Here is a 22231-nt window from a genome sequence, read left to right as displayed (position 1 = left end):
CTGTTGGTTCTTTATAAGAATTGGTCCTCGAGTCTGGGAGCTTCTTTCTGGAGAGTGGGGATCAGAGCTCTGGGAACGTCCCACGGCACTGGTCCCAGGGCTTGTCACTGGCCAGGTTCTGGGGACATGCTGATGAATGGCCAGGAATGTGGCAGGAAAGCACTTTGACCTCTGTGACCTCTGTCTTCCTCTCCCACACTCCTCAGGTTCCCTCTGTTTTGTGAATGTGTCCCCTCCAGACTTCCTGCCCATGGCTCCACCCTGGCTCCCACAAGGCTGACAGGGAGGTTCAGTCTTTGAGCAGCACCCTCCAGCCAGGTGCACCCCCTCCTCACGCTTAGCCAGGTGCACCCCATCCTCCCATTTGCCCTCTTAAGAGAGACCCTGACTTAGCTAGCCAGAAAAAGCTCGAGTCCTTTAAGAACCACCCAGAGACAGCTATGCCTAGCTTCCATGATAGCATTTGTGCCCCTTGCTAAAAACTAGTGAAAGAGGAGGAGGGTAAGAGGGGAAAATGGAGATGCCCTCTGATTTCACAGCTATGAGGAAGTTTAGTTCAATAGCCAGGCCTCTGTCCCAGGGCCAAGAGTGAGTTTGTATTTTTGGTGGAATTTAAAAATAACTGGATTAAAAGATCAGGTCACCTATTACCTGGGGAAAAGAGTTTCTAATTAAAATATTGTGGCTTTAGTAGGAACTAATCTGGGCTGTTCAGTGCACAGAAACCTGTTTGTGCAGCAGGCCTGATGTTTGAGTGATTTGGGTCACAGTACGTACATTTAGGTTTGGAACCTGGAGCTCCTGGGGCTGGTTGGTGTGAGGAGAGTGCCTGAGGGCGGTGGGAAGAGGGAAGGCTGTTCAAGTGAGGAGAAGCCTCTGCTTCTTGCTTGTCCTTGTAGGGAGCACACCTTTCTGAAGTCTCTCTGGGCCCCCACAGCCTGCAGAGGAAAACACACTCGCTCCAAGCTCTTTCTGTGCATGCTGGGCCCAGTTGCAGGTTCAGGTGATCTGAGCCGGAAGCACACCTCGCCATCTGTCACCCCAGCTGGGCCGGCATTGGCCCCCATGTTGTTTCCTGTGCAAACTGAACTGGCTTCTAGAATCTCACTTGTGCTCTGCAGTGGAGTCATGGGGAGTCGCGGGTTTTTTTCTAATGTGTTCATTTGAGGCAGTGCCTGGGATATGGGATCTTAATATCTAGCCTCTGGGAGGTCGTCACAGGAAGCAGAAGCCTTGCTTGCCGAAGCTCTCCCAGAGGCCTTGCAGGAACTCAGCACCTCCACCTCTGGCTGGAGAGCCTGACGGGTGGCCCAAAAGATGGAAAGCTGAGAGGAAGTCTCCTGGGAGTCTGCCTCTGGTTGGGTGTAAACAAAGAAGGGGAAGGAGTCATCAATCTAGAGGTTTAGGTGAGCCAACCAGAAAGACAAGTAAATACTCCTAATCCATCCGGTCTTCTCAGCATTTGCCATTTGGAGCCTCCTAGCATTCTATCCGTGAGAATGCCTTTTGAGGCACTGGGATAGAATTCAGAAGGATCTGTCTTCAAATCCCGGCCGCACCATTTACTAGCTGGGTGATTTGGGATGGGGTGGGGGGGCAATTACATCAATTTCTCTAAACCTCCTATTCTAAAGTTTTAAAACTGAAATAACACAGCTGCCTTTCCCACTTAGAGGGCCCTGTTATGGGCATCAAGTGAGATCCTGTATGTGCCTGAACTTTGAAAATGGTAAAATATTAAACGTGTATATAATAAAATGGGGACGTGAGACCACTCAGTCTGCCACAGTTCAGTGGAGTTGTGCTGCCTTACTGGCTGATACATGTACTCGCCAGTTGAGTTTGGGGGATGGACCAGGTTCTGTTGGGACCCGTTGTGACCCCCGCTTCCTAGTCACCTAACCCATGTGACCAGAGCCCCAGGTCTGCGCGGTTCTGAACAGTCCATTCCGCTTCATTCGCAGAAATGGACTTTTAAGGACATTTTAGGAGATGATTGTTTGCTACAGCCACAAATGTAGCTTTTTAGTTAAGAGTAAAATTAACATACTGGAGAAGAAAAAAAGAGAGTAAAATTAACATTTAAAGATTTTGGTTTGGGGGAGATGAGAGACGTCTCAAGGTCTTTGAGCCTTTCCCAGGCCTTTCCCCTTCAACCTCTTTTTGTTTTCTTTTCTTCTCAAAATCACAATTACACCACCTTCCTCCTGCTCCTCCCCTAAAGGAAAGTCAAGGTGTTCCCAGAAAGAATTTAGTACCAGTCATTTTCATGTATCTCAAGGTAAAAATTGCTTAACAATAATGAACATCTGCATTAACCACTTTACAGTTTACATTGTGCTTTTGAATACATTATCTAATTTAATTCTCACAACAGATTTGAGAGATTAGTATTTGCCCTGCTTACAAAGGAGAATATTCTCAAAAGAGTTCCTTAGTTGTCTTGCAAAGGTCTAGTAGAACTTTTACAGGGAATGACATCAAGAAATGACCCCAGACTCCAGTCCTTGGACTCCAGGCCGTGAATTACTAAGTTTTCTGAAATACCTGCATCTTTTACATGGAGAAGGAAGACCTGGGCACCTATTTAAATTAGCCCAGGCTAATTGGGTTTGCATAACTATTGAACACTATTTGGTAAGTCATGGCAACTTTAGAAGCAACTGAGCTGCCAGGTACAGTAAAAGCAGATCTTGGAACAAGTACTGATGACACTCACAGACATCTATTCAATAAACAGTTATAAAAGTAAGTCTGAAAGCCCAAAGAGGTCCTAGCTCTCAAAAATCCTAGATGCTTCCACCATGCCTTGCATGAAGACAGATGTGGTAATTTAAGGCAGGATGCTGGTACCCAAATGATGGGTGTTCAAACAACCAAAGTCTGTTTAGCCCTCCAGCCGTCCCTAAGGGTACACCAGCCAAAACACTCACTCTATTTGTATATCCTGTTCATGAAAGGGTGGAAATATCTCTCATCCACACCACCAATTTCACCATCAAAAATGGATTTCTAACATTTATTATACTAATTACAAGCCACTAATTCTACTAACAAAAAGCTTTTCACCTTCATTATGCCAATTAGCAAAGCTTCTGGGGTCTAGGGGAGTTAGAGAGCTGAAGCACTTCAGGAAGCCACCTGTGGAGCGTGGGATTTCTGATTAGATGCCAGTTGACCGCTCCTGGAGTCTGCCCCTGGCATGTAATTTAAACTAATTGCAGACACACACTGCTGTATTATACTGTCTCTGCCCAAGTATTTTAAAGTAAATTGTAGTCATCCTAGCCAGCGGTTAGCTATTCTGGGAAGCTCGTGGGAGGCAGGTATCCTCTCCATAGGCCATGATGCTAGGTTCCACCTGGAGAGTTGGCCCGGGCAATCAAAAGATTCCCCAGGAACTTCCTAGAACCCTAGTTTCACTCTGAAAACCCAGATTGATGTGTTGTTTTTTTTCACATTTTCCTAATTTTCTGCACTGGGCATCATTTATTTCAGAAAGGACTTTCCAGGACATTTAATATATGTTCATTTTATCTGAATCTGGAATCAGGTTTACCTTATCTGAAGCATGGAGAAAAATTTGATCCTTATCTTCAAAGGGAGCAATAAGCATTTGTTGGTTTAAACAAGACATCATTTAATGATAGCAAGCTCAGACTTGTGGGATTTCCATTTCCCTTTACCTGTTGTAGTTATTGGTGCTTTGATCACATCAGGCCATCTTGCATGAAGATAAATTCTTCCTACTGAGAGGAGACCTCAGGAATTTGCTTTTATTATAATTGTTATCTAACTTAACAAAAACGCAATGCCTGTGATAAATAATTGTGAATCAGTAATGCAGAGCTCTTTATCTCTTTAAGTACTTCTCCCTGATTAGAGCTGCTGCTGGCTGCAATAGATGGAATCCAAGATCAGGCAGAATTTTCTGAAAGTATGGAAAGTAAGCCCCATGTAACTAAAAGGAAGGAGTCTCTTTCTTGTTTACACCTTCCAGTGTCTAGATATTTTTTCAAACCTAAATTTAAAAAAAAAATCTATTGGTAAGAAAGCACAGCAAATTATATTGAGACCTCAAACTTTGACTCATAACCAATAATTAGCATTTTAAAAATCTTTGTTGAACAGATCTCAGAAGACGTAACTATTGACATTTGTTGAACAGATCTCAAAAGACATAACTAATGAGACTTGTAATCATTTATGATCCAAAGCTAAAGGAAGGGTTTTTTATTTTGACACTGCAAAAATGTAACGTCAGGAGCTATTTTCAGGTTTTAAAAATTTCATATTAGTAAACTGTTTCTAGTTCAGAAACTAGGCTTTGGAAAGAGTTGATGTAATTTTTGAGTTCTAACAAGAAACTGGCAGGACTTCTGCTCATGCATGGTCAAACACTTAAACTCTGAAGCTTTCTGGAGAAAGGGACAATGTTGATTTGAGGCCAGAGGAGTTCTTGGTGATTAGCAACAAGAGACAAGTGTAGGCAACTCTAAAATAGACTCGTGGTCCTAGGAAGTGTGGGAAGATTAAATTTGCCTTAAGAAAAGGGTGTGTTTAAGTCCCCTGGAGCTTATTGTTGCTGTGAATTTTATTATGGCCCTGCAGAATAAGCTTCCTGCTTATTTAATGGATGAATTAATGAATAAGTGAACTACTGAATTGTATTTTAGCATCCTTTTAGATTACACTGTCCTCTTTCCTCTCTTGTTAACCACTTCTAAAGTGTTTTATGTTTCAGTAGAGCAGTGATCTTTAGCCATATTCCATTCCTGGGGGCTTCCTACTATTTTCCTATTTTTTCCCCCCAAAGCCAAAAGAGATAGAAGAAAAGTCCTTTTACCATGAAGGATATTAGCAGTAAATTATGGGCCTTATGAAGACTAGGGTAGGGATGCTGTATGTCATCTGACTCAGCAGCAACATAATCTCCTTTTGTTGGTCTGTTTATTCCAGTAATAACTTTCCATGGAGTGGGCTAATTTTGACCTAAATCTTGGAGCTGAATGTCAGCCAGTAAATTTCATGCATGAGTAGAAGTTACTTGACAATTACCTACCCCCAAAAAAGTTGGTTTTTAAAAACATAGTAAAAACTTCTTTAGTTGACATGCCTCTTTATTTTATTCTAAAGTTAAACAAACCACTGGTTAGTGTGGCCAAAAATCTTTAAAAAAGCATTTGCGATTATACATAGTAATGGTATTTAGTATTAGAGTTTGGAAAAGACCAGACCTAGAGTAGAAGATCATCAGAGACCACAAGATGTTAACAAAGAAGGAACACTCGTTATTGTTGCCAAGTACGATAGAAGGCATATATATGACTTGATTGATTTAAGTCCAAAGGCAAACGTGGAATACGAAGAGTGAATGAAACCAATGAGCCCCTTTCAGTTCATGGATAACCATGCCAGAGTTTTTCGGTATTCTACAGCAATGCAGAGTGTGTGGGATGAACCCGCGTGCTTTTGCAAGTTTCATGAACAAATCCGTAATTATTTGCTTTCCATGGAAGGATTTTGAAATTAATCCCCTGAGAATCACCCCCAAGTAGTGTCTTAATATTATATTCTAAGTCAATAAAATTATTGAAAAGTTAAATAAATGAAAATGATACCTCATTACCATTTTGCATTGTGCAAAGTCATTAATACCAGAGACTTATAAACTGGAGCAAATGAACAGAGTTGGCCAGGGTGGTAGTGAAATCCTTGAGGGGAACTCAAATTAAGGTCACGGTTTACTGCTGTAATCATCTAAGATAAACCAAAGTCCGTTAGCATGAAAAAAATTCTAGCATGCTAGAATTTGAAAATTAATCTTAGTAATGCCAAATGACAAATTACATGGGCCAGATAGAAAAAATAGGTGTATCTATACACAACCACCATTAAGAAGATAGGGTGTTCTCATTTAACCACAAAATGGAGCCATCACATATAAGGTACCTTAGAAACTGGAAGGGAGTTGCTGCTGACCACTAGCTGTTCAAAGCCAGACACTCGCTCCTTAACTGAGGGGCATTGTTTTGATGCTGTCCCAGAGAACAGAACTGTGTAGTCAGCAGCTTTGGTGATGGTGTTTATAATGCACATGGTCAATTACAGCCATGTTGCAGGGCACTGTAGCCTTAAAGGGGATCCACTGTTTTCCAGTGTTTTATTTTGAAAGGATTTTCCAAAGAGTTTCTTGTCTCCAGAATAGTTGCATAAAATCTGGCACAGAGAAGATTTGTTAATGCAGAAGGACCTTTTTCCTCAGTTGGGGACACACAGATGGACTAATTACGGAGCCTACAGTAGCTTGCTATGAACTATTGTGGAAGACTGATATAATAGCTATATAATCACTTTCTACTTCCAAAACGATTTGAGCAATGTCTTCTGATGCTTTAAGTCCTAATTTACTTTTAAATTAAAAAAAAATGGAAATAGTCCTCTGGAAGCCCAGTAAATAAAATGGAATTTGGAAAATCTAAAGGGTTAGGCATTGGTAACCACAACAAAAGGAGTGTTTGAAGGACTATGCTAGAAGGGAAATCTCTATTCAAAAGATCTTGTCACTGCTGCTTCGATTTTCCTTCCTGTTACTTGTGAGTTAATTTCTCAGAGTTCACATCCATCAACAATATGGTGACTAAGGCTGGCTTTTGTTTCCTCTCTATTCCAGAAGCCTCCCCAGCTTTCCGAGGATGATATCCGGCTAAAAACCGAGAGAGACACCTGTCGGGCCAATCTCCTGGAGCCTGCTACCTGCTCTCTGCCTCCAGATCACCAAAAAATGGAAATTGAGGTCTCTGTTGCAGACTGTACAAGTGTTCCTGGAATCACCTCCACCCCACACTCCACGGACCACACCTCCTCTTTCTATTCATCCTCCCACAATGGTCTCCTCACTGATCACCAGGAGTCCCTAGATAATGATGTGGCCAGAGAGATCCGATACCTAGACGAGGTGCTGGAGGCCAACTGCTGTGACTCTGCTACAGACGGCGCCTACAACGGAACCTCCTCCCCAGAGCCTGGCACAGCCATCCTGGTGGGCAGCCCAAGCCCCCCTGCCCACACCACCATCCAGGCAGAGCCCACAGAGAGAGCGGCTTGCAGGCAGTCGCCTCCTCACATTGAGCTCAGTCAAAGCAACTCACACGCCATGGCAGAGGGTCAAAGGGCGAATGGCCTCTCTCCGGGCCAGCCCAGGGACGCGCTGGGGGACAGCCTGCAGGCCCCCGTGAGCCCCAGCTCCTCGACCAGCTCACGGTGTTCTTCCCGTGATGGGGAGTTCACGCTCACCACGCTCAAGAAGGAAGCCAAGTTTGAGCTGCGTGCCTTCCAAGAGGACAAGAAACCCTCCAAGCTCTTTGAGGACGATGAGTATGAGAGAGAACAATACTGTGTCAGGAAAGTGAGGCCATCAGAAGAAATGCTAGAGCTGGAAAAGGAAAGGAGGGAACTCATCCGGAGTCAGGCTGTGAAAAAGAATCCTGGCATTGCAGCAAAGTGGTGGAATCCCCCCCAGGAGAAAACCATCGAGGAGCAGCTGGATGAGGAGCATCTGGAGTCGCACAAAAAGTACAAGGAGCGCAAAGAGAAAAGGGCGCAGCAGGAGCAGTTGCTGCTGCAGCAGCAGTTGCAGCAGCAGCAGCAGCAGCCGTCCCCACCACAGCTCTGCACGGCCCCTGCAACCTCTCGTGAGCGTTCAAGCATGGCTGAAAACGCAAAGGAGGACATCGTCACAGAGCAGATAGATTTCTCTGCTGCTCGCAAACAGTTCCAGCTGATGGAGAATTCCAGGCAAACAGGAGCCAAGGGCCAGAGTACACCCCGGCTGTTCTCTATCAAGCCCTTCTACAGGCCTCTGGGGTCAATCAACTCGGACAAGTCACTGACCATCACGCGCCCCGCTTCTGTCGGGGGAGTGCCAGAAGACAGCGCCACCTCGATAGCCAAGGGGCAGAAAGCTTCCAGTGCCCTAGAGAGCCAGTCTGCAGGAGGAGGCCAGGGCAGCGCAGCTCCCCAGGGAAAGGAAGGGCCCTACAGTGAGCCCTCTAAACGTGGGCCCTTATCTAAACTGTGGGCAGAGGATGGAGAGTTTACGAGTGCGCGGGCTGTTCTCACCGTGGTCAAGGATGAAGACCATGGGATTCTGGATCAGTTTTCAAGATCGGTCAATGTCTCTTTGACCCCAGAGGAGCTTGACTCTGGTCTGGATGAGTTGTCGGTGAGGTCCCAGGACACCACCGTCTTGGAGACCCTGTCCAATGATTTTAGCATGGACAACATCAGTGACAGTGGGGCCTCCAATGAGACAACCAGTGCCCTCCAGGAGAACTCATTGGCTGATTTCTCTCTGCCCCAGACTCCACAAACTGACAACCCCTCAGAGGGCCGAGGAGAAGGCGGCTCCAAGTCATTTAGCGATCATGGTTTCTATTCCCCTTCTTCCACACTGGGAGGCTCTCCATCGGTTGATGACCCCTTGGAATATCAGGCTAGCCTCCTGGTGCAGAATGCCATTCAACAAGCCATAGCCGAGCAAGTAGATAAAGCTGCTGTGTCCAAGACCAGCAAGGATGGAGCAGGACAGCAGGGACCTCAAGCAACTCTAGAGGAAGCTGAAGCTGGGGCTCCCAGCTCGGAGAAACCTCAGAGCACGTTTGAGCCCCCTCAGGTGTCTTCTCCTGTTCAAGAGAAAAGGGATGTGTTACGAAAGATAATGCCTGCTGACGACAGAGCACTCAGGGAAAGGGAGCCCTTCCAGCCACTGCCTGCAGTGCAGCCCAGTGGCCCAGTGAACATGGAGGAGGCCAGGCCCGAAGGGGGCTACTTCAGCAAGTATTCGGAGGCTGCCGAGCTGAGAAGCACAGCCTCCCTCCTGGCCACTCAAGAATCAGACGTGATGGTCGGGCCCTTCAAGCTGAGGTCAAGGAAGCAGCGGACTTTGTCCATGATCGAAGAAGAAATCCGAGCAGCCCAGGAGAGAGAAGAGGAGCTGAAGAGGCAGAGACAAGTCTTGCAGAGTACACAGAGCCCCAGGGCCAAAAACGCCCTATCGCTGCCCTCCAGAACAACGTGCTACAAAACCGCCCCAGGTAAGCAAAGTGCCCCAGACCAGGGACAGATGCTGCACAAATCCAGCCTCGTTGAGTCCAGCTGATGGGTTTCGATGTGCGTCATCCTGTGTGTGTGGCTGGAATAAGTGTGCGGGAGGGGGACACTGAATGAATATTTCAGCGTTGGGGGACAGGCACCAGGAGTGTCAAGGTGTCCCTTGGAAGAGTCTTGAACCTGAATGGCGTTTGAGGTCCCACAGCTCCTTTCTTGTGGTGCTGCTCCGGTTTTGGATTATTGCAGAGAATTGTTCTCTTATAGTTGAAGGGGCTGCCTCTTGGCTGAGCGAGGGGCTGGGTATGGGTATGGGCTACACTCCGGCCCATTGTCTTGACCTTCAGGCTCTATAGTTAAATCAAACCCATCTGATTTAGGGGTGTCCTCTACTAACCCCTCTGAATGCTGGGTCCCTTCTGAGTCCAGACTCAGTTGCAGGTTGGCCTACAGAAGATGTTCTTGTCTGTCCTGTGTGTGATCGGGTTTGTGTTCCTTTATGTCACCACAAAGCAGTTACTTTGGAATCAGGGGTGGTCTCATCCATCCTTGTCATACTGACCCATCTGGAGAAGCTGAGTAAAAATAGGCAAAGGCAGGTCTTTAATCCCCTTGCATTGCCTGTTCAGTTATACTTTGCATAGATGGTTGATGTTAATTATTGTGGTAATTATTGTTGATACCGTCACGGATAGCAGTGTGGCCAGTGAGGTTTTTATTTCCTATCTTGATATGGTGGCTTTCCTATTCCACACATCCTGCTGTGGAGAAGTGTGTTCTGAGCTGGTCCGGAGCTGTCTGTCACCACTCCATGCCGAGAGAAGTACAGACATTGAGAGTAAACATTTGAAAACTCTTATAGCAATTTGATACTGGCCTGAAATCCAAGAGTGGGATGTTGTATTTTAAAAAAGTATTGGTCCACGAGGGATTAGGGGTGGAGGTAGGGAGCTGTTCCTTATTTAAGAAGTGCTGCTCTGAAAAATAATTGTTAGCATTTATCTTGGTCTATCCAGATCCTATTCCCATCTTAACACTTGGTTCTCATCTAATCCACAATGAGGCAAGATAACTCCTTTTATTATTAGTTTATTTTGAAACAGTGTTAAACCTAAAGAAAAGTTCCAAGTACAGTACAAATAATTGTTTTTTCTTCCTGAACCATTTGAGGGTAAATTGCCAAATGATGCCTTATCATCCCTGATTTTGTAGAATGTCCAATGTGTTCAGATGATTTGATTCAGTTTATGGATCTTTGGTAGGAATACTACAGAATTGAGGCTGGATCCTTCTCACTGTATCCAACCAGGTGGTATACAGTGTCAGTTTGTCCTATTACAGGGACAAATGTTAACTTTGATCACTTGATATTAATTTTGATCACCTGATGGAGAAAGTATCTATCTATACTGGCTTCTGGTCTGTGGGAGGTACTTTGAGATAATATAATCCTCATCTCCTCATCAAACTTTAAATACATTTATTTGTTGATGTCAGTATGATCTCATGGATTCCTATTATATTCAGTAGGTTATAATCGATTTCTGTCATTACTTTGATGCTCAACTTGTTCAGATATAGCCCATGGGAGCCCCTTCAAGCTAACTTTCATGTCCTTTTGACATGTTCCCATTATTTTTTTTTTGAGCCCTTCCTTATTTTTGGCACCACAAGATATGCCAGTCTCATCTTATACTTTCCCAACCCTGAAATTAGCCATTTCTCCAATGAGCACTAGTTCTTTTTAGTGGAGAAGGCGTAGTTAGAAACCAGCATCTGGGTGCTAGGTGTGTTCATGGCTATTGACACTGCCCCCAGTCACTCTCAGTGGACAGAACTAATAATATACACATATATTTACGTATCCGTTTACCTGTATATTCATTTGGGGATCGACTGATCAATCTATCTTGAAAACTGAGTATAATTCTAATTCTGATTTTATTCCAACACTACAGGGTCCATTCTCATTTTCCCTTGTTCCATATTTGTAACCTCACCCTCTGACAGCAAGAAACCAAGCTTCTATTATCCTCAGTATATTTATAATTTCGCCAATCTTCTCCACCATATATAACCAATCTCCTGTTCTGCTTACCCAACTTCAGCTCCAACATCACTTTCTGGGTAGCCACTGCCACCCCCTTCACCAGCATCCTCCTTAGCCCGCTTGGGCTCCAACACTCCGTGCTGGGTCTCTGCTCTCCTGCCCCCACCCCCATCTCTGGCTCCAGCATACCTCTTGGACCACCAGTGCAGACCCGCATCTTGCTCAGCCCCACCTAATGGTTTTGAGGTTGAATTGCTCAGGACGGAAGGAGAAGGGAGGAGGAAGAGGAAGAGCACAAGAATGAAGGCTTTCTTGAGAAGGTTTTTAATTCCTGCAGGTCACAAGGCAATGGCCAGCTGAGTATTGAAGGCAAAGAAAATTTTCAAGGAGGGTTTTTGCCTGCCTAATGGTGAGTGGTTGGCTTTTTCCAAAGACCCTTATTTGTCAAGATCACGAAGAACTTTAAGTTCTTCGTTGTTTGCTGGCTTGGCACAGAGCTGCCACTTGGTCATCCTGGGTGGTGTCTTAGGAAAAGTCCATGAGATTTCAGTCCACTCCAGGGAGCCCCTTTCACAAGTAAGTGACTCTAAAGGTCCTGCTTAAGAACCTACAATCCCACTGATAGGGGAAAGGTCTGCAGGCATCTCAACTCCTCTTGCTCACAATTAAGGCAGGTACCCATGGCTTCTCCTCCTCCAATCAGTTACAGCCAGCTCCACCACTTTACATTCTTTCAAAATAGAACCTTCTTTTAAGTGCTCATGCTCAGTGGAGTATTTTCTGTTTTCTCTACTCTACCTCTTTATTGAACCTTTTAACATATTGCCCCCCCCCCACCCCGACTTTATGTTTCACAGGTGAACAACTGTCTAATCTCAGCACATTTCAACACTTTCTTCTGGTTCCCTGATGCCCTTGTCTGTCAAGCTTCTCTTATCAAGCTTGAGGATGTCTCAAAACAAGTCAGGGTCCTAATGTTTCCCCCACGGCATCCTAACTACTCAATATCAATTTTCCCAGCCCTTCCCTTTATGCTAATGCTGATCTCTCCATCTTCCATCCCTGTAGGATCGATTTCTGTCCCTCCAGTAAGGTCCAGGCAAGTCTACACACTGCTCCAATCTAGTTGTTATATCATGCACAGTAATGATGGTGACGTTCGTATACCTCATTCCTTCGTGTTTATCTTTGGAACATTTAAAGTAGGTGGCGGGACTTCACACAGGTGCAACATGGATTGAAAGAAACTGAAGGCAAAATGTAATTTTCTTTCTATCCATTCCTGGAAACGTTTGGAGTATTGCTTCACCAGCCAGCCTCGAAGTATGTGATCAGGGAGGAGGCGGACACATTACTCATCCAGCCAAGTGGACAACTCATAGCCAGGATCCCAACTCCTGGCTCCAAATTTGGTTTTGTGAACAGAGACATTGGTGAATTCCCACTGTGCTACTCACCTTCCATGCCAGAAGAGGTGACTCAGCTAGTTTATTGTGTGGCTCAGATCGATGATGTGATATTCAGTGATGACAATTTGTAGTATAACTTTTAACTTTTCCTCTGGTAGGGCTCATGATGCTGGAGTCCTAAAACCAAAATTTTAAAAAAGCCTCTGAGAGCCAAGGTGTGATAAGGAAGGAGAATCCCATTGAGAAGTTATCTAGACATAAGCCCCATCCCCCAGGTGTTAAAAAAATTTTTGCTTTTGCTTTTAGTTTCCTTGCCTTTAAAAGAGGGAGGATGAAGGGGTTCCATTTTGTAAAATATATAGTCCTTTCAAAAGACCAATTACTAGGAAGAAATAGCTACAAATTTTATCCCATTGCTTCTTGTTTGATTTTTAAAGGGAGAAGGTTCACTTAAATAATTAACAAGGGCCTACACTGTGTGAAGACTTGTGACATTTGTTCATACAGAGGTGACTGAGGCAGACACTGTCCCTGCACTTGGGGACTTACAGTTTAGTGATAGAAACAGCGTCAAACGAGTGTGGCAGTTCAGGAAGTGAAGCACAGCCCTGTAGGAGCACATAACAGGGAAAGCCTTTCCTGAGGAATTACCATCTAAGCTAAGAACTGAGAAGACGTGGAAGGTGGACTAACGGGAGAGGGGGGCATTTCAGTCACAAGGAACAGCACCTAGAGAGGCCCAAAAGGAAGAGAGAACTTGGCGTCTTTGAAGCAGTTAAACTAGGCCAGGGTGGGTTAAAGCAAGAGGTTAAAAAAAAAAAAAAAAATTGGTTTGGAGCCAGACACAAAGAGCTTCATAAATATGTTAAGGGTTTTGGACTTGATCCTGTGGTCAGTGGGAAGCCAGCGAAGGTTTTCAAAGAGGGAAAAATATCTCAGCTGTCCTGATCAGTGAATTAAAAGGGCTCAGAGTCTTCCTGCGTTGAGTCCCTTCCACAGGCTCTTCCTTTGAGCTCATGGCCGCTTCCTGTAGCCGGTCACTCTTGAAGGCATGGCGCCATCTTGAGGACTACCATGTATTGTGAGAGACCCTACTCCCAAGATTAGGCAACCTGTACCTTCTGATTTGGAGAGGGTAACCCATATATGACTGTAGACTGCCCTTGAGGAGACAGTATTTGTTGGGAGAACCCAAACATTTTACTGAAGTTACAATTTATGACCTTTTCAAATGTGTTTTCAGATTGGCATTGTCAACAGACAGTTCTTAACTCACTTTAGTGCCTCTGTCTATTGTTAGATATCCTGGTTTCACTTCTAAGTTCTAGGCGTGCCAGAGAAACCCTGTTAGCTAGGTGATGAGTTTTCGTGCCAGCTGTTGAAGTGATCTACCAAATTAGCCCAGGGGGATGGAACACTCTGGAGGGTGGTAAAGGAGAAGGTGTGGATATAGAGTCCCATAACTTGGAGTATCTGTTTGTGTCTTACAATGTGTAGAAAGACGTGATAGTCATAAATGTAATAAAAATAAAATATCCAGAGTGTCCACTGCTGTTGTCAGTTTGGATTAAGATGCCACATGATGTGATCGTTAAACTGTAATAAAGATTATTGAGTGGGTCTTTTTTTCTTACCTCTACTACATTATCTTCAAACGTCACAAAGGAAAGTCCTAGTCAGAAAAATATATTTGTGAGCAAGCACATGATTTTCGAGCAGAGCTCGGTGGCTTGTTTCTTTTGTGCTGATTTAGAGCTGGGTGAGGCTGAATTTCACTCTTGAGACTTCCTCGTTGCTCCAGGGTGGAAGACCCTGTGTCAGCAACTGATGGAAAGATCCTGTCACAGGCCCGGGCCTGAGGGGGCTTTCATTCAGGAGTATGCAGTCCCGCCCTTTCCTGCAAGGCAGGCACTGATTATGTGACTTACAGGGGCTTCCTGAAGGTTAATGTGGAGTAATTGCCCACTACTATAATTCCTGAACATTCTCTGGTGACACAAGCCTAATTATGGTAGCTACGATCTACTAAGACTTTACTGTGTACTGTACTAGTTATTTCACACATGTTTTCTCACTTCTCATTTTCTCATTTATTCCTCCCAACAGACTTCCGTGATATAATACAAAGTATCCAAACCCTTGAGGCCAGATGTATCTCTGGATTCAGAATTTTTCCAATTTTAGAAAAATAATCAAGTACATATACAATTATTTGGAAAAGTCATGCAAGACACAGTTGTTCAACATACCCAGCAGGGTCTGAGCAGCACCCTATAACCAGTTTAAATTTCTCCTTTAAAACTTGGAAGAATTAGTTAAGTGTGATATTAAAAAAAAAATACTAGCACCTCATGTCAGTTCAGATCAGGTTTTGCTGCCAAATAAGGTAAGGAAAAACTTGGTTTTCAGAGCATTTTTTGAGTTTTGAATTGTGCAAAAGGGATGGTGGACCTGTATTATTGTCCTCTTTTGAAAGAATTAACACTAGAGCCCAGAGAGGTTAAGTAATTTGCCTCTGGTCACTCAGCTAGGACATGGCAAAGTCAATTGCAAACCCAGGCCCATTCGACTCCAAAGTCCATATTCTTTCTACCACCCTCTCCTGCCCTCTTGCTGAATCTGACCCTCTGCCCTGGAGGTCTACAATGTGTAGTGACAGCCCCTCAGTCTTCAGTCTCCAATCTTCAGTGAAGATGGCCAATTTTCAGTGATTGAGGTCAGTCTCCCTCTCCAGTCTCTTGGTTTTAAGCCTGACCCCTGCGTTTTTTTGGGTCCTTTGTTTCTCCTTTTCTTGAACCACTGTAGTTCTATAATCCTCTGCTAGCACTTGCCTGGGTGGATGAGTTTGATTCTCAGAGGCTATGAGACAGTGCTACCTTAGTGACCCAGGATGGTTCCTTTGTGCTTTCAGAACTTAAGTCCAATGCTCCAGATTATAATAGGCAAAACTGCTAGCTTGGTATATGAGACTGAAGTCCGAAGATCGGACTGTTTGGGGAAGAGTGACATAGTCCATGTTTGTTGTCTAGCCTGGTTGATTTTATGAAAGAGCTAAGTCATGCACTCCAGAACCAGGCTCATTTCCTGAAATCTTTGAAAGAATCGGGTCCTCATGCAGGGAATCAATTTCTGAATTTAAAGATGACCAGGGTGAAGTGTTCACTCCACTAACTGAGCACATTTGGCATGGTGAGGTCAAAGTTGAGTAAGTTTGTTTGCAGGTGGTCACTGAGTTCCATCACTGCTCTCTTTTGCTGTCCTGTGCTCTTTAGGATCCATCTTTCTGCCTTGGACCAGGACCTCACTATATTTTATTTACCTGAACTCAGCAAATATGTTCATTTTTAAATGCATGCCATTTGGAAAGGAATTGGTCAGAAATGGCTAGGTTGAACCAGTGTTTAGCAAGGGTTAAAAGTCTATAATGAAACCAGGACTCTCCAAGTTATAGAATTCAGAGTTCTTTGTGGGAGCCTTTCTCTCAAAGGTTGTCATGCTCACTCCAGAGCAGATAGAGACTCCAGTCTTTCTGCAGTGCCAAGCCTGTGGTCATGGCCTCTGGGCAGTAGGACTTTGAGGGGAAAACCAGATCATTTCCAATTTGCTTAATTCCTTTTGGTGATCGGGTTCAGCTCTTGATACTAACTGTGCTGGGTCTTCTGATATATCCAAGGTGGGTCTTGATCTGCTCCCAGTATTGCCCATTCCCAGCTGGAGGCAGAGGGGTGAGCACCACATGGTGTCCTTGCTGGCTTGCAGATCACTTCTGCCTGGTTTCCCCAAACTCCAAGTTAGGGGAGGTGCTTCTGAGGAATCTCACCGACCAATCAGGCTCAGTCACATGCAGTGAACGCTGCTGAGAGAGGAAATGAATCAAAGGACCTGATTCTTGCCAGGATCCCCGTTCCATGCCTAGTAAGAAATGTAGTCTAATCAAAGCCAGGCCTGGGAGCAGGATGTCCCCTGTGACTTCTGGAGTTCAGGGCAGGATATGACTTGTCTCTTCCTAGCCATGCTTCCTTGCTGTGGACTTCCCTAAGGAGATTGGCATTTCAGATCCATTTGATCTTTGTGAATAAGCTGCTACTTAGGAGGTGGAGGAGTAGGAGATGGAGGGAGCATGCAGGACAAGCCATTAGAGCACCAAAGAATGCATTTGTACTTCAGGTAATCATATTTTCTCATGACCTTGAAGGTAAAATTCAAAGGTTTCCCCAAATCCGTATGCATCTGACATCAAAAGTCAGTCTCTCTCGCTCTGATTCCCCATTTCTCAAATATAAATTCATACCTTAGGTAAAATAAACTAAGTCAAGGAAAATGATATGCCTAAATTTGACAGTCTGTACCCTGGATTCATAGCTAAAGTTCAAATCCTGACTGCACTGCTTACTAGCTGTTGAACAAGTTATTTCACCTTTATAAAGCTCAGTTTCCTTGACAGTAAAATGGAAAGAAATGGTACCAACCTTGTAAATAAGTTTGAACAAAACGCCAGTGCTCTCAGAATAACAACAGTTATTTCTGTTGTTGTTGCAGTTACTGTTACGTTTTAGAAAAGGTTTAGAAAACCTTAGCAGAATTATTTAGGACCTGCTCTACCACAGCTGCTGTGACCCTGCAATAAATGACAGAATATACATTATAAAATCGCTTTCTGTTCCTAGGTGGGATTTTTTCAGTCCCTTCCCTTGAATCAAAGTTTCTCTTACACAGTTTGTGTTCAGGAATGAGCTATCGTAGGTGTGATTTCAAAAACCAAAAAATGACAAAGTCTATCATTAAGTGTATTGGGTGACAATAAAATTACAACTATTACCTTAAAAATGTTTCCTTGGGGAGGGTAATGTTCACCCAGCTAAGGCCACCGTGTTGGTAGAAATGTATTTGACAAAAAGATCTTGAAGGAAGAATCACTATTCATTATTATTTTCATTTGTACTGTGTTAGTTAACTTCTTTTTTTTTTCTCTTTCCTTCCATTTTTGTTCTTAAACCCTGCTTCCCCTGGAGGAGCAGAGCTGTTTCCTACTAGAGTTGTCATCATCTTTCACTTGCTATCATAGGTTTAGACCCAATATCAGCAACTCATCAAACACCCTGGGTGTTAATTAATTAAGCATTTAATATTTGGTAGTCTCTCGAACTCCTTTCACCAGGCCAGGGATATTTTTCTTCTCTGAGCTAGGTTTATGATCTGAAGATTTATAGCATGGCCTTCTCCCACCCCTGGGGCCTTCAAAGGACGAGATCCCAGCTGGACCCACAAGAGTCCGTGCACTTTCTTTGTGACAAGCTGGATGTTCCACTTCACCGAGAGGAAATGAGGTTGAAATTGGGAATCTGAGCTCATTTCTTTCTGGTGACTTATGAGTCACTTTAGACGCTTGTAGCCTCTCCCCGGTACCGTGTGAAGAAAGGAGGTCATTGAAGGGGGCCCCAGCAAAAGCATGTAATCTGGTGGGTGTTTTTGTTCAGTTTGGTTTGGTTTTTAAGTAAGAGTGAGTGATGGCTTTTTCTTTTCTTTTATGAAATGTAGAAACAAAGGATCTTTGATTTAACGTCTCAGACACCATGTAAATGGAGTATAATTATCATCAAAATCGTTTGACCAAAAGTATTTTCTAAACTTTTGAAATAGACATTCTGGGGTTTCTAGAAGCAGGCCTGTTCCTACAGAGGGAGGATTTGAGCTCTCAGGGAAGGCAACAGCTGTGTTCTGAGGATGTGCAGCCCTTGCTCAGGTTCGCTTTGGTGGAAGGAATTGCAGATTCTTCTCTCTGCCTGGCCCAGCACAGCCCGGCAAAGATGCCCCAGGGAACCCCACCTTGCTTAGGAAAATCTGGAAGCACAGCAAGGGATAGCTCTCTTCCTCTGGACCAGAAAGTGATATAACTATTTGTAATAAATCAGAAACACAAACTCATGTTTCTCGGTTTTCTTTCCCACTCATGGTGGGAGATGGCATTTACTAATGTGGAATGAAATCCTGTTGCCTCTGTCCTCCACCTGCCTCACTGTTCCACACCTTCCAGGCCTGAGCAGCACTGTTGTGAAAATGAACGGTGCTTTTCTGAGATCACAGGGATGTTTCGGCTCTTCAGGTCCCCTGGGGTGAGCTGCCTGGAAAGATGGAAAGGGTTTGTGGATCTGCTGCTCATGAAGATTAATGCTGACAGGTCTATCTACTTTTCTCCACAAGCTCTTAATTCAAAAGAAAAAAGATTTTCCTGGTTTGATTTATATTTTAAAATTATTGTGTGCTTATAGTAGAAAAGTTGGAAAACAAAAAAATAAAACATAAACCTAAAAGTTTTATCTACAGTCCTACTCCCTAGGGATAACTACCTTTCTGGTTTTGTCCCACGTGTATGTGTACTTGGAAGATGTATTGGGTTTATACTTGCATTGGTTTCCTGTCTAACAAATTACCACAAACTTAATGGCTTAAAAGAACACAAAGGTATCTCACAGTTCTGGAGGTCAGGCATTCAAAATGTGTCGTACTGGGCTACAATCAGGGTGTTGGCAGGGTTGCTTTCCTTCTGGAGGCTCTAAGGGAGAGTCCCCCCCCCTGCCTCTGCAGCTTCTAGAGGCCACTTGCATTCCTTGGCTTGTGGGCCCTTCCTCCATCTTCAAAGCCAGCACTGTAGCATGTTCATATTTGTCTCCTTCTCTGTGATGCTTCTGCCCATGCATTTAAGGACCATTGTGATTATGTCGGGCCCACCTGGATAATCCAGAATAAACTTCCCATCTCATGATCTTTAACTTAATCATACATTACCTTGACAATGGATGAGGACTTGAACATCTTCAGGGTGGGGGAGTTATTCTGCCTGCCACAGTATTGTTCATCTTAATGCTGATTGAGTTTTTACCATGTACCATGCACTTTGCGCTCTCTCACACAGCTCGTAAGTGGTGATCCAGGATTTGAACCCAGGCCTGTGCTCATAAACCCCTGTAATCTACCTGCTTTTGTAACCGCCTTTTTCTGTTAATACATGTTGCATATTTGACCATGACATTAACTATTTCTCTAGATTTTAGAGTCTAAAACATTTGTAATGTCTAAATAATTCTCTCATCTGAGCCACCAATAATTTAATTATTTTCCTATAGTTAGACATCCTAGTTGGTTCTACATGTAATTATTTTTTAAATGCAGTGATGAAAGTTCTTGTTTGTTAGCTTTTGCCCATATGCAATTATTAGCTGAACTCGTGCCAAAGAGTTCCTTGGGATCTGGTTAATATACATTAGAGAACAGTATTTCCCAATAGATTTCATGAAGCAAGATTCTCTGGTTAAATAAATTTGGGAAATACTGCACAGCCGTGCCTGCAGTAGAGATTCACAATCATGTCAGCACTAAAAGCTTGGAGAAGTCCTCTGATAATGAGATCTGCTTCTTTCCTTCCTTCTTTCCTCCCTCCCTTCCTTCCTTCCTTTTTTAACCCAGTGTTTCCCAACCTTAATTGACCAATGCCTTTTTTGGGAGAGCATTGATTAATGTCTTATGAATGATGCAGTTTAGAAACACAGCTTTAGAAGCATCCCAGCCAAGTGAAGCTACTTACACTCAAACATCTTCAAAAGCTTAAGGCTAAAATTACTCTAGATGGAAGAGCTTGAACAAAATCATGCTTGTGAAATAAACTCAAAAATGTTTCCTCTCCACTCCTCATTCCTGTCTAACCTTGTTCTGTTGGTAGCTTATGTCAGTTTTAGACCTGAGGTTGCATCTGATCCCTGCTCTACAAATGCCAGGGACCCACTTTTGGCCAAGACCAACTTGGGTCTGCCCTGAGATTTGGATGGTGCTTTCTGTTCATGCTGTTTCCCAGGGACCATGACTAGGGTCTTTCAAGAGAGGTGTTCCATGTAGTGTTTGGACAATAAACTGGTCTGTGGGATATTAATCATTGAAAATGGAGGCCACTTTCAGCTATCACTGGGTGCTGAATTATTCACCAGGTGAATAAACAAATAGGAGAACAAGTTTTGATGGGGCAAGCGGGCATGGAACCTGGGGTACTGGGAAGGTGCTGAGTGAGGTGCACACTAGAGCAATGGAAAATGAACACCAAAGATAACCATCGATGCTTGGGGACTCGAACAGGGTATATTGCCCAGGCCAGGGAATGTCAAGGGGCCTTACAGGGCCCTGTAATGCAGCAAAAATTCTATCCTGAGGTAAGGATGCCGATTTCCCAGGCCTTTGCATCACATCCATGTAATGGTCTCCAAGGGCCGAACAGTGATAGCCTCTGAAGTGTCCACTATTGGGGGAGGAGCATTAGAAGTTTTTTCGCCGTCCTAATTGAGAGGATCCACAGATTTGTGGAGGGGACATAGCTGCAAACCTGGAACCTCTGAGGAAGATGCAAGGTGTGGGCAGATCCCCTCCAGTTTGTTGGCAGCCTGTGTGATTTCCTCAGATGGCACACAGAATTCTAGTGCATGCTTGAACCATACCGGGAGGAGGTTGGTTGGTGACTACAGGACCTAGCTGAGAAGCTCAGCCAAGCTGACTTCGCCTATACTTGACCAGACTGATGACCCCGAAGTCCAGGGATGGGGCCCAGAGTCTCCTTTCTCTGGGGACCTGTGACAGCCCCTCCTAACCTGGGCCTCATGTTCTCTCAGGACATTCTCAGGCCCCTTCTTTTTGGAAGCAGCTGCTCCAGACCTGCTAAGCCAACCGCCTTTCCTCTTACTGTTGTGACCTCTAGTGGCAGTAACCAGTAAATCTTGCTCCAGAGATGGGTTTTATTTTGCTGGAATAAAGAGAAGCAAGCAGGCAGTGTCTTTAATGTAATGATTGACCACTTCTCTTGACAACAGTCTTTCACTATACATCCCATCACTCAGGTTAGCCACATTCAACACTGGGTTTGGGTTCCAGACCTAACCCTGTGGTTGTTACCAGCTAATGTGACTCAGGTTGGCGTTAGCATCTGAGCTTCTGTGGTCTGGTCCATTCTTAGGTGTCACGACCTCCGCCCTGACTCCACCACAGGGCTGTTGTAAGGGTCAGATAACATGAAGCCTAGAAAAGTTCACTGAGAATGGAATGCCATATAAACGTGCTCATAATTACTACAAAGCCATTTAGTCTGTGATTCTGTAGACCTAGATCCTTTAATTTAATGTGTTCGGGTGAAGACATTTAAATTCTTTCCTCAGATTCTCTATTAAGAATTTTGCCTCAATCCACAAACATTAAGAAGTGGCTGCTATGCCCATTCATAATACATTTATTGATTCATTCAAGAAACATGAACTTCTGCCTTGGGCCACATACTACAGTAGATGCTGGGGATCCAACAGTGACCAGGAAATTCAAGATCCTGCTCTAGCAGGTGGACCTTCAGATGGATTAACAGATTCATAGAGGGTTGGCGTGGTCCCTCTCCTCCAGTGACCTTACAGCCCAATTGAGAAGACCGGATCTTAAACAGCCTGACAGGATACAAGTCAGTAGGTAGACAATAATTTCACACAAGTATAATAAACAAAATGCTGTGAGGCAGAAGTCGCACCATGGCGTGTGTGAAAGGAAAGATAGAGGTAGTGAATATAGACTCTGCTTCTAGAAATTTATCAGTAGCTGATGGGAGATGATAGGGACACTTAAGAGGTGAATTGGAAGATGATGA

The 22231-nt window shown here is 44.2% G+C and overlaps 1 protein-coding gene across 7 annotated transcripts in view; it reads left to right on the top strand.

The window, feature by feature from the left end:
• PALM2AKAP2 (PALM2 and AKAP2 fusion) overlaps window positions 1-22231 on the top strand; it is a 329309-nt gene that overhangs the window by 291472 nt on the left and 15606 nt on the right. For all 7 annotated transcript variants that reach the window (XM_037798291.1, XM_037798292.1, XM_037798293.1 and 4 more), the window contains one exon: window positions 6674-9095. In XM_037798291.1, the coding sequence (XP_037654219.1) occupies window positions 6674-9095 (2422 nt within the window). The remainder of the gene's footprint in view (window positions 1-6673; window positions 9096-22231) is intronic.

The sequence above is a fragment of the Choloepus didactylus genome, chromosome 10, assembly GCF_015220235.1.
Source record: "Choloepus didactylus isolate mChoDid1 chromosome 10, mChoDid1.pri, whole genome shotgun sequence".
Classification (NCBI taxonomy): Eukaryota; Metazoa; Chordata; class Mammalia; order Pilosa; family Megalonychidae; genus Choloepus; species Choloepus didactylus.
This window is presented reverse-complemented; position numbering and strand designations above follow the sequence as displayed.